This window comes from Mchenga conophoros, linkage group LG10, assembly GCF_057382185.1.
Source record: "Mchenga conophoros isolate Kocher_MC1m ecotype Shallow Benthic linkage group LG10, M_conophoros_male_GT1.1, whole genome shotgun sequence".
NCBI lineage: Eukaryota > Metazoa > Chordata > Actinopteri > Cichliformes > Cichlidae > Mchenga > Mchenga conophoros.
In genome coordinates, this window is record NC_140535.1 from 22,963,014 (window position 1) to 22,980,497 (window position 17,484).

At 40.5% G+C, this 17,484-nt stretch overlaps 1 protein-coding gene across 1 annotated transcript; it reads left to right on the forward strand.

Annotated features, from left to right (window-relative positions):
- Positions 1–409: 409 nt before the first annotated feature.
- Positions 410–16,243, forward strand: LOC146565978 (four and a half LIM domains protein 1-like). Its single transcript, XM_085289464.1, has 6 exons — positions 410–543; positions 12,552–12,726; positions 12,846–13,020; positions 13,308–13,477; positions 14,113–14,299; positions 15,158–16,243. The coding sequence occupies exons 2-6, from the start codon at positions 12,571–12,573 to the stop codon at positions 15,307–15,309; spliced, it is 840 nt and encodes a 279-aa protein (XP_085145590.1). The 5' UTR covers positions 410–543; positions 12,552–12,570; the 3' UTR covers positions 15,310–16,243.
- The last annotated feature ends 1,241 nt before the right edge of the window (positions 16,244–17,484 follow it).

Consider the following 17,484-nt stretch of genomic DNA (forward strand, 5'->3'; position numbering starts at 1 on the left):
ATTATGTTTATAGAGCTGAAACCAAGTTTTTGTGTGTGTTGCAAAATCTATGTAGCGTGGCTATGTAACTCTCACTTATCACTGTCCTTTAAAAAAAAGCATGTAATGTACTGAGTTCCTGACGAGCTCCGTGTGTCGTTCGGCTGTGGAGTATTTGAAATAAAAATCTCTACCATGCAAAGTTTTTTTGCATTATATATTATATTTATAAAATGTCGGCGCCATCATTTAACTAGGTCGTGGACTTTGAATATTAATTAGATACAAATTGCGCATAAAGGTATAATATTTCTGAGTGAAAGCCTGCTGACTGAACTTCATATTTACTTTTATTTTGAAAACCCACTCTTCTTTTCGAGGCTTCGCGTGGGCTCTTATTGTGAAGGCTGAGCTCTGCGCCTCGGTGTGAGGTGTGGGTGTTTGGCTGGAGTTGATGCGGCCACAGGCTGCAGTATTTATAACACGTGAAGCCGTCGCTGAAGCGGAGTTCCGCTGCTTCCAGAGAGCCGCTCATCCACCGCTGCAGACCTCACTCTGATCCCGGTAAGCCGACCGATGAGCACCGCTGTTTGTTAACCCTCTGTACCGGACTACCCCAGCCTCTTCTCATAAAAGCTGGATTTTAAACGGGACCGAGTAGCTGCTGCGGGGTTATTTTGTACTTAAGTATTCCAGTTATTAGTCTTTAATAAGTATTGCAGATTTTTAGTTACTTATTTACTTTATTTAATAATAAATAAACACGCAAACTCAGAGCAGGTTACATTTTGGTTCCTGTAGCTCTCTTCCTCTCTTACACTTGCAATGATTTCATTTACACTTAATCTGCAAAGCAGCATCTTGATATCCGGAGAGGAAACTAGGCTTAAAGTTGTCCGGGGCGTTGGCTGTCTGTGTAATATGTGTGTGTGTGTGTGTGTGTGTGTGTGTGTGTTAGTGTCAGTCTGAGTGCGTGTGAGCTACAGTTACATGCTGACTTGTGAAAGCCTGAGCTGCTCCTGAAATCTGTTTCCAGTTAGGAAGTCTGACTTTTTTTGTTGTTTTTTTCGTCCAATGATGGAACCTCTGAGGCCAAAAAATGCCTCTCAGAGGTCAATTAAAATTCTTGTACTGCTATTTTTCATTGTCCAACGTTTATGCGTGTGCGTGTAGCCATGTAATTGATGCATATGCTCTACCAGCTGGATTCAAGCTCCCCGGACTTTTTTCTTTGGTACTGGTGTGTTAACACATGTATCAAAAATGCCATGCAGGCTTCAGTTCTAAAAATAAAGCTGAAATACTGACACATGGTTAAATAAACAGTCACAATGTTATGTTGGTATGGGGAAATGATGCCTTTTGTTGCTGGATGATGGAGTACAACATCACTCCCTATTGTGAGCAAACACACAGACAGTGTGTAAAACCAAATCCTACCTTCCACTGCCTCAAACACACACACACACACACACACACACACACACACACACACACACACACACACACACACACACACACACACACACACACAACTGTGGGGAGTTTTCAGTTGGATTCTAAGCATGTTAAAGAAATTAGAGTGAGCTCAGTCCCATTAAAGACGTCCCAGCCCAATAAAACTTTATGCTGCTGGTCTTCCTTCACGTCATGGTAACTCCCTGTTGTGTTTTGCCTGTTGTGATTTTAATAGGATTGAATGTAAATAGGTGCAGACACTGTGGTCTTCTGTTTTTATTGATCCCCAATGGTCACGTGAACACTAGAGTTTAGTTTTTAATAGAGATTTCCAATGGATAGCATGGTAGAAACAGAAAGCTTCCTGTGTGTGTGTGTGTGTGTGTGTGTGTGTGTGTGTGTGTGTGTGTGTGTGTGTGTTGCCTTTTGTCCTGCAGCCAGTAAAACCTGTTGTGTTGTGTTTGGGTGTGCTGACATTGATCAGGGGGTGTGGAAACTTGTCTCATGCGAAAGGAAGAGGGCCACTTTATTAGTTACCAATTTCCTAAGTTTTCAATTGTAAATTGATGGTTTCTTAACAGAATTGCTTTTCCACTCCACTTGAGCACTCACCAAGTGCTTTAGACAACGTGTGTCAATCTAACATTCACACTCCAATGAACACATCAGGACCAGCTTGGGTTTCAGTATCAAACCACCAACTGTCTGATTATTATTTAACTTGCTCTACCTCCTGAGGCACAGCCATCCCAACTGCACCTTAACACAAATATCTAATCTGCCAATCACATGGCAGCATCTTAGTGCAGTTAGGCAGGTAGCTGTGGTCCAGACAATAACTTAAATCGCTTAGATCGCTTGTTATGCCGAAGAGCATCTCTGAATGCACAACACATAGAACCACAAAGCAGATGGGCTACAGCAGCAGAAGACAACACTTGGGTGCCACTCCTACGAACAGGAAACTGAGACTACAATTCACGCAGGCTCACCAACATTGGCGAGCCTGTCTAAGCCTGTCTTAAACTAGTCTAAGGAGCTTGGAAGAAAAAGCAGTTCTGTAGGGAATATTTCCCAGCTGGTACTAGCAAGGTGTACCCAATAAAGTAAGGATATCTTAAGGAAAAGGGGAAGCAGTCTTCCCACTTATCATTAAGTAAGAGTGACACCACTCTCATTCATACATTTTCTGTTGAATAAAAAGCTAAGAGCCAGGAGGTTTTAGCTTAGCCATAAAGACCAGAAGCAGGGAAAGGACAACTTTCAGCTGCTCCCTTTAGTGCTCACCACAGTGGAGCATCTGCTTATATCTCACCCTAGTGTGGATCTGGTTTAGGGGGAAAAAAAGAAAGAAAAATCAACCATCGTCCCCTCTGATGCTCACTAATGACTGCACAGTTGTTAAAGTCAATCAACAAGCGTACAGTACAGTATTCCTAACTCCGTGCAGTCGGCATCTAACGTCACATCCTATAGATAGAATTGACTTTTTTATTTAAGGATCAGTTAGATTATGCGTATAAAAATGTTTTTTTATTTATTATTATTTTATTTGTTGTTTATATAACAGGGGCTCCACATCCGGAGTGGATGCAGCGAAAATGTTGCCAAATCAAACATGCAGTGACCCTTTGTGAATATTGTTAAAGCATGTTGTGGGTTACTCATTTATGCTCTCCCTGACTCTGCTATGGTTGTTTTAACCTAGAGGGAAGCTACACAGCGCCCTCTGGTGGACAAAGTATACACTGTCAACACTAATAACACATTTGAAGGGTGTTTCTTCCTTTTTTATCTTTACTTTTTAAATTGTCATTTATAAGCTATCTAAATATCAGATACCAACAATTACATAATATTGACAGATATATTGGCCATAGCAATATATCAACTGGGTTGTAACTTTGGTGAGTTCACTGTAGCTTATTTAATTTTAACGTAGTTATTTTTCATTTAGTTTTTTTAAGCAGTAGAAAGAGCCATGCTAGTTGTTTCCCCTTTCTTGTGGTCTTTATGCTAAGCTAGGCTAATCCTGGTTTCTGACAGACAAGACACTTGAAGTATTTCAAAAAATAAATATTCAAAATATTCCTTTAGCTAATATTCTCCAGGCTAGAAAATTTAATTAAAAATAAATCTGAATGAAGACTAGGAGAAATATAGCAAACAGCAGCTGAACTGTTGAACTTATACAGGAACTGTTTGGATGTTTAAAAATGGCTCGACTCATGTGAGGAGTGGCTGGAGTAAGAATCTGGAAAAATGGTTAGAAACGGAGATTTGCAGGGATTTTCTTGGTTGGAGATTTATGAGGGTAGACTGGAACAGTTTGGAGACAGGAGAACCCCTGAGACTACATGAGATAATTTAAACTTTTACGAGTAACTTGGAAGTCTTCCCAGCAGGACTGCTCTGGTGCCAGAGTGGAGAGGGTCTTACTGTCACACACACATGGAAAATGTCATGAAAACTGGTCAGACGTATTTTAGCTCCTGATTTAAAGGTCTTCTCGGTTACTGAGTGGAGAAATGAGTGCAGAAAGTGGAGTGTGTAACTCAAGACAAAGCGAGGTGGGTTAAGTGGATCTAACCAGAAGCTTCTGGTAAAGCCATCATGCCTGTCTTGTAGTAGCGGGACATGCTGTTTCTTTGACCTCACTCAGATCTGTTGTATCAGCTTTATCCCACTGTCTGGAATGCAGCTCTCAGCCGGGCCAGGTAAAACAGTCATTCAAGTTTTTCTTTGTGGCCCGCGCTAGAATACAAATGTTTAGCTGAACTTGCTGCCCAGCTTTAATCACTAATATGTTTCTTTTTCAGCCAGAATGATTGGGATCAGTGGTGGGAGCACTCTAACTGCAGTGTTGTTAGGCCACGATAAGGCTATAGTGTGATCGTTAAAGGTGCTCTAAGAAATATTTTGCTTGGTGAATATAGCAGAGGAAATGAATCCAGTGAGGTATCTGCCAAATGTGTAAACTCACTGAAAGAAAGCACTTCTTTTGCAAGAGAAACCATCTGAACAACAATATATGGTAATATGGTTTTCTCTTTGTGTCCAAGGTAGTTGTATACGTATGTAGTTTATAAAGCAAACCAGTTTGTGAACATTGCATCCTAATGAGGGCAGCTTCTGGTCACGGTGCTGCGATGCATTCTTTTTGTCTGTTGATTTTGTTGGTTTCAGACACGGACACACCTCTTTTATATGGTAATCCAAAGGACTTTAACCAAGTCTTTAGAACAACCACCTAACTGACAAGGGCACCAATCAGATTGTTATCTTTGTTTTCTTTAGTCAGCCAGAGACTTGTTGCCACTTAAACTTGATACAAGGTCCTTCAGATATCGCAGATGAGATTGCCAAATCCTTTTTCATCTTCTTTAAATCATTTTATTACTGTTGTAATATGTTGTAATGTGTTATTACCTGTGCAGATGGTTGCTAACGTCAACTCTCTCCATGAAAATGAAGAAACTTTAAGAAACTTTTAATAAATGACCAGTAACTTTTGAATTTCCATATTTTCACGCTACAGGTGTTAAATTCTAAGTATTACTGTTTGCTTGTTACTATTGTTGCCATTAAAATAACACAACTTCAACCAAGTAAACAGAAATGGACACTTTGTGTTTTGGAAACTTTAATTTATATAAACAAAGCTGCAGCTACTTTTTGAAAACGTGAATTCTCTTCACTTATTTTTATTAAACAACCATTCAAGGTTTTATTCATACAGGCCTAGAGACCAGTTGGCAACCTCCTGGCAACCACCAGTTGCTAGGGAAGAGTGTGTATTTCCCAGCCAGTTGGTGATGAGGTGCATGGTGCTGCACAGAAAACCACCTTGCGATTGCTTTAGTCACTAACAGATTACCCAGGTTGCATGAAGTTTGTACAGAAGACTTGTCTGCAAACACCAACTGCTCCTAGTGCAGTAGTGAAAGTGTGAAAAGTGTTCTGCAATCTGTAAATGGAGACATTTTCCCTTCAAAGTAAATGTGTTGGTTGCAACAATGAGCACATTTACTTTGGTTTCTCAAAAAGAGTTTTACTATCATGCAGCTGGTAAGCATCTGCAGGTAAATTGGTGTCTTCCATGCAAACTATATGCAACCCGGGCAATCTGCTCGTGACCAAAGCAATCGCACGGAAACTTTTGGTGCCGCATTCTCTTTTAGACCTACCTAGAAACATACAGCAAGCTACACCAACCTCTTGTCAACAAGTTGGGGAATGCAAATTTTTCTTTAGAAAGGTAAAACTGAAAACTAACTAAGCCTGTGTGACTGAGACCACAGCTAGCTAATCTGCTTTAATGCTGAGGTTTAATAGAAAAATGAACATATTGTGAAGATAGGGGAGAAACTAGAACTCATGGAAAAAAACCCACATGGAACCACAGGGATAAATTCCACACATAAAGGTTTAAACCCAGAATCCTCTGTTCCTCATAGTTTATTCATCGTCAGGCCGTTATCACTGTTAATGTAGACGTAAGAAACAAGATTGCTTAAATGCCTTTATAGGTTAATGCTGTGGACATTTGCAGTCTCAAAAGTTTCACTTCCTGCTTATGCAGAGGTTAAAACATATTTTTCTAAGCAAACTTGCACGATGAATTCAGACTTGAGGCCCCTGCAGGCAGTTATTTTGTGTTAACTAAAAAAGTGTCACAATGATGCGATACACATCAGTTTGCTTGTGTTTTGGGTAGATTTAACTTTGCAAAGCAAAATGTTACCCAACTTTTTTCCCCCACGAAGTTAGTCATTAAATTGCTAAACTTTTAGACTTCCACATTTTAAAGGTCTCAAGCTTCTCAACAACTGCAACATCATTAAGTCATCATTCATGCCTCGCCTTGATGTTTAAACAATGAGTGACTCCTTATCAATACTCAGGATTTTTCCTGCTGTGCAACCAGAGGAAAGTCTCATTTCTGAATCCAAGTGTATGATAAGAATTTGTTATCTATCCCATCACTAAAATCTGCATAGCAATGCCACAATAGGAGGAAATTGGAACAACAGACATGTTAAGGTTAGCAGAGCTATCTGCAGGCTGCAGAGAAGTACTGGCTGCCGTGCTAAGTCTGTGATTTTTTAAAGAAAAGTCAGCGCTGAGGTCACACCTGCAGCACATACTGAGCGACGTAAGTTGAGCCAGGGTCTGTGGAATCTGCATTAATGACATATGAGTTTAACACAGTCAGTCTGTATGGACGAGCATATTAACAGTTCACTCAGTGTGTGTGTGTGTGTGGCTGAACTGTGCCAGCTTCACAGTTCTGATGGAGACTTCCTGTTTCTCATTTTTCCACTACATTCTTGAGCGATAAGCTCATGCCAACACACACACACACACACACACACACACACACACACACACACGGCTGGTACACACTCTAAAATAATCCACACTATGTCATGTTTGCACTGGCAGATTTCTTGTCTGTCTCTGCTTCTTTATTGCGCACTCGCTGTCTCTTTCACATCCCCACACGTTTGCCTGATTTTCTCCTCGTCCACATGACATGATGTCACCTTTCCGCGCTTTGTGCTTACACAGTGTGGAAGGCTCGGGTTGGAGGAAGTGCTTCAACTTGTAACCGTCACACTAAGGTGGCTGAAACTTTAACCGAAAGAGGGGAAAAGATTCAGGGTGATTTAAAACTAATGCAGCCGAAATCCACTCCCACTTCTCTTTATTCCCTGAACACTCAGTCCATGAAGGATTAAGGATGACACTCTTCTTATTGTTAACAACTGCCATAAAAAGACCAAAACCAACAATGAACCGTTTCTACAAACATGCCTGGTTATCTTAACCCTGTCATACTTTATTTTACAGCACCAATATTTTTAGAAACTACTAAAAGTGAGACAAACCATGGGCCCTGTCGTTCCTCTGACTCAATCCCACACACACAATCCTGCATTTATCTGACTTTAAATAGTTCCCAAGAACACATAATTTACTCTGATTTATTGTCAATAAGAAAAATAAAGACTCACACAAGCCTTTACCACCAGTGCCTTATGCCAATGCCAACTAAAAGTCTTAAAAAATAAAATTTACCAAGTGTGGACAAACTAATGTCACTCCATGGAGAGCTCCACATTCCCACAATGAGCTTTCTTTGGCTGCAGCACTGCCCTCAACTCTGCCTTTAGCCGTGACTGCGTGACACAGCCTAATTTTTCCGTGGTGATCTGACTGAGTTTCGTATTGGCCGCTTTAGCTGGAAGAAAACGACGTGTATGTGCTGCAGTGTTGTTACACAGTGCTATTTATTGCTGGAAAACAAAGTAAAGACGTGCAGCAACAGTGTACTCGGAGCTGCCTGATGTCAGTTACACCTCATTTGTTTTAGTCCTGGCTTCCTGTCAGCCGTTGTTTAGCTCCCATCAGATAACAATTTCACGGTGCTCATAGCCAAGCATCAATACTGCCTTCTATGCTGTTACTGAGCAGAGTTCTGTGTCTTTGCAAAGTTCGACTCTGCAGGTGAAAGCAAAAATGAGAAACGGAGCAGGATTGAGAGCACTGGAAATCTTAGCTGAATCCTTATTAGTTTGGGAAGAGAAGGAATTAAAATGTCAAGAAGCGTGGAGGGAAAACAGGAGGTAACAGGTAAATGCCAGACCTCGCCTTTATCTGACAGGACTTGCTTTCTTCCAGTGGAGACGGATGAGTAACCTCTTCACACCCAGTCACCAAATAAACCAGACAGCTGCTGGTTGCTCCATTGAGTAATGATTGAGGCGGCCACCGAGGGGAAGATATATGTCCAGCTCCACAGTTCGGAGCTTTATTGTCTGTTAAGGAGATGAGACCACAAAGAAGTTATTTAATCAACTTTATTAACCACAGGACCTTTAACCTCTGCCTCATACGTCTGTCAAAAAGCAGCCTGAGACTGGATATTAAATTAAAATCGGGTTTCCTTCCAGACTTTGTGAAAATGTTCATCTGCTTGTATTTGAGACTTTGAATTATGCCATAAAAATGTGCTTTCATGAGCATTCCCAGTCTGAGGAAAACAAAAAGACTTGTGTTGAAGGTTTAAATCACTTGCAAACAAATGAGCTGAAACACATTAAAAATCATTTTGATCAGTTTCGATTATGTCTCACTGACACTAGCAGCTCATCCAGATCCATCGCAGTTCAGCGGGTATTCTAATGTGTGAAGTTCACAAAGAAAGCGTTTAGTTTGCTTGTCATTGCTTAGATTTATTGCACAAAATAATGACTTCTTAATAGATTCTAATTTTCAAGAAGGCTCGCAAACCGTTCTATCCACGACAAGTTCATCCAGAACACCACCCAATCAAAGTGCTCCAGCATTCACTGCGTCCATAAAAGGCATGAGCATCATCGTTTCACAGGATACACAGTGACGACACCATATTTCAAGCTGTCGCATCGTTTTGTATCTTCTGATGTTTGATCTTCATCAGCAGTAAGAATCTGATGGGTGGTTTCAGTTCAACTTCGTTCACTACACCAGGAGCAAAATTAGGTGTAACTGAATAATTCAAAGCATGAGAGTTATGTTTTGAAATGAAAAGAGAAAAAGAAAATGACAAATGTTATCTTGAACATATTTGGGTGAAGACCCATCGTATGTGAGTTTGATTAAATTCTGGTTCTCATCAGTTGCGGATGGACGACGGGCGCTTCACCATGGCACGAGCTGATGAGTCTGCCAGATGAGCTAAAGAACAGATGTTTGAATGAAAAGGTCAAGTTATTCAAAAGTGGTATTTTAGCCATGATGAAAGTGTGGCCTCTGTGGAAGTGAAATGATAGTCTATACTATTTTTGCACAGACTCTCGAGGTCCTACGGGATGATCGTTTTTTTATGATTTTGTATGAGATGTCTGCTGATGGCTTTGTTAACCATTCCCTTTGGCACCATCGTTGGGCAAAAACGTCACTTTTTCCTGTATAACCACTAATTTAGCTGTGTTTAGAGACATTTAGCAAAACATGTTAGTGTTATACTCGCTAAACATCAGCATGTTACCATGGTAACATTACTGTTGAGCTAAAAGCACTATTGTAATTAAGTAGAATGTTTAAAAAACTGCTCATTTTATCCCAATTTGAAATGTTTTCAAGTTGCAAACAGTTTTTCTTGTGATGGCCACTACACACTCAATAATGCCTATTCAGCCAATCACATGGCAGCAACTTAATGCACTTACGCATGTAGACATGGTCAAGATGACCCGGTGAAGTTCAAACCGAGCATTAGAGTGAGGAAGAAATTTATTTTGGTGACTTTGTTGTTGCTGCCTGACAGGCTTGTTTGAGTATTTCAGAAACTGCTGATCTACTAGGATTTTCCCACACAGCCATCTCTAGGGTTTACAGAGAATGATCTGAGAAACCGAAAATATTCATTGAGCAGCAGTTCTCTGGGGTAAAATGTTAATGTCAAAGGTCAGACGAGAAGGTCCAGACAGCTCCAAGCCGATAAGAAGGCAACACAACTCGTTACAACAAAGGTATGCAGACGAGCATCTCTGAGTGCACAACACCTCAAACCTCGAAGTAGATGGAATACAGTAGCAGGTCACACAGGGTGATACTCCTGTAAGCTAAGAACAGGAAACGAAGACTATAATTTACACAGGCCTGCCAAATTTGGACAATATAAGACCAGAAAAGTGTTGTCTTGATTCCTGCTGAACATGCCCTACAAAGGGCAAAGATCAGCAATTGCCAGACCCAGGCCCAGCCATACACACATGTGCGCACACCACTCATTTATGGTGGTGTCAGCCCCCCGAGATGTCAGCGAGCAGATGCCTCCCCGAACTAGTACCGAACCGAACGGGGTCCAACCTAGTACTAGCAAGAGGCACATAATAAAGTGACTAGTAACTGTACATATAACAGTTGCACAACAGTTAAATGACCTTTACATTTGATGCACTACAGAAATGGCTGGTGGACAGACTGGGAAAGGAGTTTCCTAAAATGAGAACTTCCTCGTGAATGTGTGCCGACATGTCGCTCCATACAGGAGGTGAACACTATAGTTTGTGGTTTCTAAGGGAGTGGTTCATTTAAGAAGTGGAGTGTGTGTGTGTCTGTGTGTGTTGTCATAAGGATGTCAGCGTTCCTGATCTCACCACATTAGTCATGCCAGGCATTCCTTCATGCGTTCACCACACTGTGCAGACACACATGGACACACACACTTGTCTCACAGCAGTTTGTGAGAATTCCTCGTGGTCAGGCAGCATGAACCTGATGTGGGAAATAAGTGAGTGAACAGACTGTAGAGATCGCTCCTCTTCCATATTTCCGTGCCTTTGTGTAGCTGTGATTTAAAAAAAATACATTTTTAACCAACATGTTGTTTATTATTTACCGTCTGAACTTCTGGCCCTGTAATCACAGCTCTGTGATCAGATTTATGTTGGTCAACGTGGTGATTTTGGTTCTATGTTTAGGGCGTTTATGTGTCCTGTATTTTAGGGAGAGTGAATTCTGGATTCTGTAGTGTGAGAAATCAAGTGTGCCAACGTTTGCGGTGCTGCTCGTCAGCATGATTAAACAAGAACTAGCAAACAGAATTTCAGAAAGCTTGGTGCAGATATGATGCACGGGCAAATGAAGAACCCATTAGGATTTGATATGGATCCAGATACGTTTCCTTGGAGACGGGGCACTGACTCATAGAGCTTCTACTCTCCTAATGACCTTCTTGGTTTCCTCATTCTCCATTAAAGTAACAAATGTTGGTCCTCAGGAAGGCTACAATTGTGAGATTCTACTAATATTACTAACATTAATATTTGCAATTAATAATAATAGAATAATAGATAATTAGATAGGTTTCACTTGGCTGAAAGGGTTGCCAGGAGAAAGACTCTTCTCTCTAAAAAGATCATAGCAGCATAATGTAGGTTTTCAAATTTGCATCTAAATAAACCACAAAACGTCTGGAATAAGATCCTTAGGACAGACGACGACAAAGTGAAGCCATCTGGCCACAATGCACAGCACCACATCTGGAGAAAACCAAACACAAACAAATTGGGTCATGCAAGAGGACAATGATGGCTGAAAAAGAAAAGAATCGGTGTTTGGCTTTATAATGCATGGCATGGAGTGCAATACATGCATCTAAAATATTGTGGAGTACAAGAAAGTAGTATTACACAATACAAGTACCAACACAAACTCTCACATCTGGACACGTCCCTGAAACAGGGCAGGTATACGGCCTGGGAATACAAAGATGAGGATGGATAGATTACTAGAGGAAGGAAGAGGAAGTCAAGAGCAAATAAAAGCCTAATTCATCTGCCTCCCAAATCAGCTGTAAAATTTGCTGTCAAACTTATCAGTTAGGAGCTGCTTTAACAGGAAGAGATAAGATGCATAAATGGAGAGGAAGCGAGCGCACCGCACAACCACTGTAAACACAGGTACACAGAAACACTGACAGATACGTCATTGTGTATCCACGAAATCAGCTCGAATAACACACAGCTCACACGCAGCTGTGAGCTGACAGAATCCCAGTTCAGCCTCTGATTTCCTCTTTGATGGTGTCTTAGTTTCACCAGCTGCTCAAACATCCCACAGAGCTGAGCCGCGGTGAATAGTTATGGTCTATGTGCTCTGTGGAGAAATTTCAGCTCCGAGCAATCCGTGTAATCATTTTTGTCTCATCTAACTTTTTTATGTTTTTCAAAGATTTTTGCACACAGAACATAAGAAGAAAATAACCTGATGGTTTGAAGAAGTGGTGGAAAATGGAAGTTGCTTCCAGAACTGTTAGAAAGAAATTATTTGATTAATGAAGCACATGATCAGGAGGCTCATCCATAATGAGAATAAATAATTGCAGCTGGATTGTTTAAAATGAGCTCATGCTTAAAATTTTGTGATTGGTTTTAAAGATGTGCTGTTTGGTGAGGACCAAAAGTTCTTAATTGAAACCACAAACGACTAAAATCCATTTTGACCCATGAATCATAAAATATGAACCGTTATCTGTTGTCATAAAACAAAACAAGTGTGGTGTTTACCGCCGTTGCTGGGCAGAGCTTTTACTTCCTCCCTCCGTTCTGTTCTTGCTGCAGGTGGGACTGTATCCTGACGATGGCGGACAGCTCGCAGTGTTTCTACTGCCGCGAGGACCTCGGGGGGAAGAGGTTCGTCCGTAACGAGGGGAGGCCGGTGTGCGTTCGCTGCCACACAAAGTTCTGCGCCAACTCCTGCGCCGAGTGCCACCGTCCCATCTCCGTGGAAACAAAGGTGTCTTATCGAGCTGCATTTCTCTGTGTGGACTTAGAAGTTTTGGTATTTCCTGCCACCTGCGTCCAGCTGTCATCCAAAAAAACCCTCCAAAAAATCTCTCCGTTTTCCTCCATCAGGAGCTCAGCCACAAGGGCCGATACTGGCACGAGGAGTGTTTCCGCTGTGCAAAGTGTTACAAGCCTCTGGCTAAGGAGCCCTTCAGCACCAAGGATGACCGCATCATGTGTGGGAAGTGCTGCTCCAGAGAGGATGCTCCACGCTGCCACGGCTGTTATAAACCCATACTGGCGGGTACGACTGATCACATTCACACCAATGCTCTGTAGAGGGTGGCCCACTGATCTGCTTGTCTTGTGTGATTAAAAAACCAAAGAGTTAGCTGGAAAAAGTCATTTTCAAAAGAGTTTCTTCATCAGAACATCTAAATATATACATGATTTAGGGCAGTACGGGTGTACTGACTATTATAGTGTCAAACTATTGTTAAATAAAAGGACTCATGCAGGCCTAAAAATGTCCTCTGTACTACTGTATTTATTCAGCATTAGCAGTAATAATCCTTCTCCTCTCCCCTGCAGGAACAGAGAGCGTGGAGTACAAAGGGAACTCGTGGCACGACGAGTGTTTCACCTGTTACAGCTGTAAACGACCAATAGGATCACAGAATTTTCTCTCCAAAGGAAGTGACATTTACTGCAGCCCCTGCTATGATGACAAATTCGCTAAACACTGCGTGAGCTGCAAGAAGGTAATTTCTCTCACACAGGGAACCAGGCCACCCTCATATCACCAAGATCACTTTGAAGTCACATTTTTATAGCAATTTTAGGCACGCTGCCATTTAAATGTTTAATTGTGTTCATTGTTTTATTTTTATTTGCTTTGACATGTCAAAATTCCTTTAATAAGCAGGCTGTAATAGTGCAATAATTCATAAAATCTTAATCTTTGGATACTTAGGATAATTTTTTTTCTGTCAGGGAAATCTGCAGCCTAATTGCATTTTAGCCTTTTACCCCATTACACTAATGACTGACCAGATTATTAATAAATTATTGCTTCATTTGTACTTTTAACTCGACTATTTAATTCATACCAAACTATGCTAAATGTAACAAATGTGGAAGCCACTGTATCTCACTTGGTTGAGCAGGCGAACCATGCAGTATGTCATGGGGCTACTGCAGAGGCTGCTTACAGCAACCTGCTTGTTCTCTTAAGTTTCCTGCCTTCTCTCCACTGTCGTCTCTAAATCAAGGCTAAAATAAACCCAAGGAAAATATTTAAACAAATCTCGGATGGAGATGTTATTTTAACAGTAATTAAACTACTCAAAGATTATTTTAATTGGATGGTAAAACATCCCTTAACTTCTATCTCCAGCCTATAACCTCTGGAGGAGTGAACTACCAGGACCAGCCGTGGCACAGCCACTGTTTCGTGTGCAGCTCCTGCGCAAAGCCTCTGGCAGGGACGAGTTTCACCAACCACCAGGAGCAGGTCTTCTGTGTCGACTGCTACAAGACCTCCGTGGCCAAGAAGTGCAGCGGCTGCCAGAACCCCATCACAGGTTAGCTTTATACCTGAATTCCTTCTAAACACCAGCGCTTTCACAATGAGAGCATGTTCTCACTCGTTAGTCTAAGTCTTAATACAACATGGTGTTTGTTTTGTAAGTGATGGCTCTATTAGAGTCAAAAGGAGGTTAAAGCAGGTGGCACTTTACCATTCGAATGACATCTTAGCTGGTGTAGTGCGCAGTATCTGCTGTGTCCATAAAAACTCAGCTAAAGTGTTTGCAACAAATATTATTGCATCACAGTGGCTACATCCTTCTTTCATATGCAGTCTGTGATATTGCAGCATGAAAGACTGGACCGACTAACAAGTAAACACAGATCTCAGCTGAGATCTGAGTTCTTAGTTAAACTCGTGGCATTAAAATAAACACAACAGGTAAATGGAAGCTGTACCAGAACCATAACTATGACTGAGTGCACTCAGCTACCAGGTAAGTAAGAAAGAAAGGGAAGTTTGTCTTTATAGCACTTTTCCAGAGAAAGAATAGTTAAATGCACATGCCAAAAGCAACATAGGCACACAAACACTACGCAAACACCTGCATGAACAGATGAGTTTTAAGCTGCTTTTTAAAGGATGACACAGAGAGTCAAAGGTGCAAAGAGAGGTGTAGGTGGGGGGGACCTCACACCATGATGTTAAAAAAAACCTAATAACTATTTGAAGATAAAAAATTTAATCTTTAGATGATTTTAAGGTGTTTTGTAACTTTTCATCTGACGGATCCAGATGTGCTTTAAGGCAATTCAAATACAGCTGATGTCTTTACTGATTAAGACCAGCAGGTGGCACACAAAGGTAGACCAAAGACACGGTCTAACTCCCCTCTGCTCTTCTCTCCTCTCAGGTTTTGGTAAAGGGGTGAATGTGGTGAACTATGAGGGCAGCTCCTGGCATGAATACTGCTTCAACTGTAAGAAGTGCTCCCTCAGTTTGTCCAACAAGCGTTTCGTAGCCAAGGGAAAAGACATCCTCTGCACTGACTGCGGCAACAAGTAGAGACGGACGACTTTATGCCCGTTTCAAAATGATGTAAACCTATTCCCCTGCATTCTTCTCCTTTCTATCACCAAGCTGGCCTTCACTTCCTGTCCGCTCCGGCATTATATCCCCTCTGATAATAATGTGAATAATGAAATAAAATAAAGTAAATAAATAAGGTGATAGAGTCTACAGTGCTCCCCTTGGTAAAGCAAATGTGTTTGGCGAAACAAAGCACTCAGACCATGACTCTGCTGGAGGACGGGTTAATAAAATAATAATAATAATTTAAAAAAAGAATAAAAGGATGTAACCTTACCTGTTTGTTTTTTGTTGTTGTTGTTTTTACATGCCAGCAAGCATCTTATTTCAATATTCTGTTTATTATCCAGCTGAAATCTTGGAAGATTAATTGATGTGAGTACTTTAACCTGCTCTGATGTTAAGTGACGTCTACGTCTGAAAATGAGAAACTCTGAGTCCAGCAGCGGCACGTGTCAGACTTGTATTACATTAAAATGTGTGAGCTGGTGTTTTGAACCACTTAATAACAAGTTTTCACAGGAGGTGACAGGAGCCTTTTCTCTCTGTCCAAATGTAAGAGAACAGTATTTTTACCAACAGCTACCCGACTCTGTTGTTAGAGCTGCATCATTCATTCTTATTCTGCTAAAGCTAACCTTCATTTACTGTGTTGTTAAAAGCTCAGAAATCAATGCGTGTCATGTTGCAGTCGGTAAATGATAAAAAAAAAAAAATCTAAGGTTGCTTAAATTGCAGCGTTTAATTGTTCATGTGTCCGTATTTAAGTTTTAACTGCTAATTGATATTTGCTTGTTGTATTTTTTACATAAATAAAATTTGTAACCCTTTCACTTCTAAATAAAGATAAAATCTGAATAAATGTTGCATGTTTCTGTGAAGATCAAAGCTCAAATAAACTTTCTATAAAACTGAGAATGACTTTTTCTCTTTTTGATTCAATTTCTCAGTTTATTTTTAATGAATTTGTTTTTTTGTTTTTTTTTAACTTCACATTTTATACGGATGGTTTTGTTGCACAGGGACAGATACCAACCTACTGAAGGCCATGCATGTAGCCTTGAAAGAGTAATTAGGTCTTCATGTTCAGGTAGTGTTGACAGAAAGCAGTGCATGTTTGTCAGAGCTAATTACCGTTTCACGTATGCTTTTGTGTGGCCGTGATTTTTTTCCTCCTACACTTTTATAGATTGACTTTTTGTCCCACCTGCACACACATAATAGCACGAACCGACCAATCACAGCCAGACAACAGCATTACCTGCTTCACGGTCACAGACAAAGGTTTGTGACTTGATTTTTATGCATCGTCTCAGAGCTTGTTTAAAACCAGTGATCTGAGACTTTGCAGGATGAAGTGTAGTTGCTGAGAATCTCGACCAGGATTTACTTTCAGATTCATCTCCTGGCTTTCAGGCGATTCTGTCGAAGGTAAGTTCTTCACTTATGCTCAAAAACTTTGATAAACTTTGATGCTTCTAATAATTCTAATAATAAAAATACTTTATTATACAGTTAATGCACAAATAATAGTGTAATTATTTAATTTTATTTTTCAGATTTCATCATGGTCATCCTTCAAAATTACCTGAATGTTTTTTTCTCTCTGTCTCTGCTGGGCAGCCCGGGTCCTGCTAAAGCAGACGGTAGGAACAACTAAAAAAATGGAAAAAATACAAAAGAGATCACAATTTATTTGATCACAAATCATGTTTGCGTATTACTTGAAGCCATGGTTCTGTGAGAAAGTCAGCTGATTGTAAAAAAAGTCAAGATTATCTAAAACAAACCTCACGTATATCATGTAGAGCCATTAAAGACCACAAGGTGAAAGGTGGAAAAGCATGATGTAATACTGTAGACAGTTTAACTGACTCCAGATTCAGCTCCTGCTGACTAAATAAGTAAAGAAGAAAAAAATGTTCTTCACACGTTCCTTTTAAAGTGGCCGGGTCTGTAAAAGTGGCTGCAAAACACACTGATGATAATTTCTAAAGCAAAAAAATAATTACCCATTAGGGTAATTTTTGACAATGAAAAAAAAAGAGTTGCAATGAGACTAACAGTTAAGTTTATAAGTGTTTTTTTTCTTTCTTTTTGTGATTGAGCTTCCGTACACCATCACAGTGCGTTTCAAATCAAACAATCTAT

Bases quoted from the DNA above. Each gene is read 5' to 3' on its own strand.
- LOC146565978 (XM_085289464.1), top strand. From the start codon at position 12,571: ATGGCGGACAGCTCGCAGTGTTTCTACTGCCGCGAGGACCTCGGGGGG. The intron at 12,727-12,845 runs GTGTCTTATCGA...TTCCTCCATCAG, and splicing joins CCATCTCCGTGGAAACAAAG to GAGCTCAGCCACAAGGGCCG. The intron at 13,021-13,307 runs GTACGACTGATC...TCTCCCCTGCAG, and splicing joins TTATAAACCCATACTGGCGG to GAACAGAGAGCGTGGAGTAC.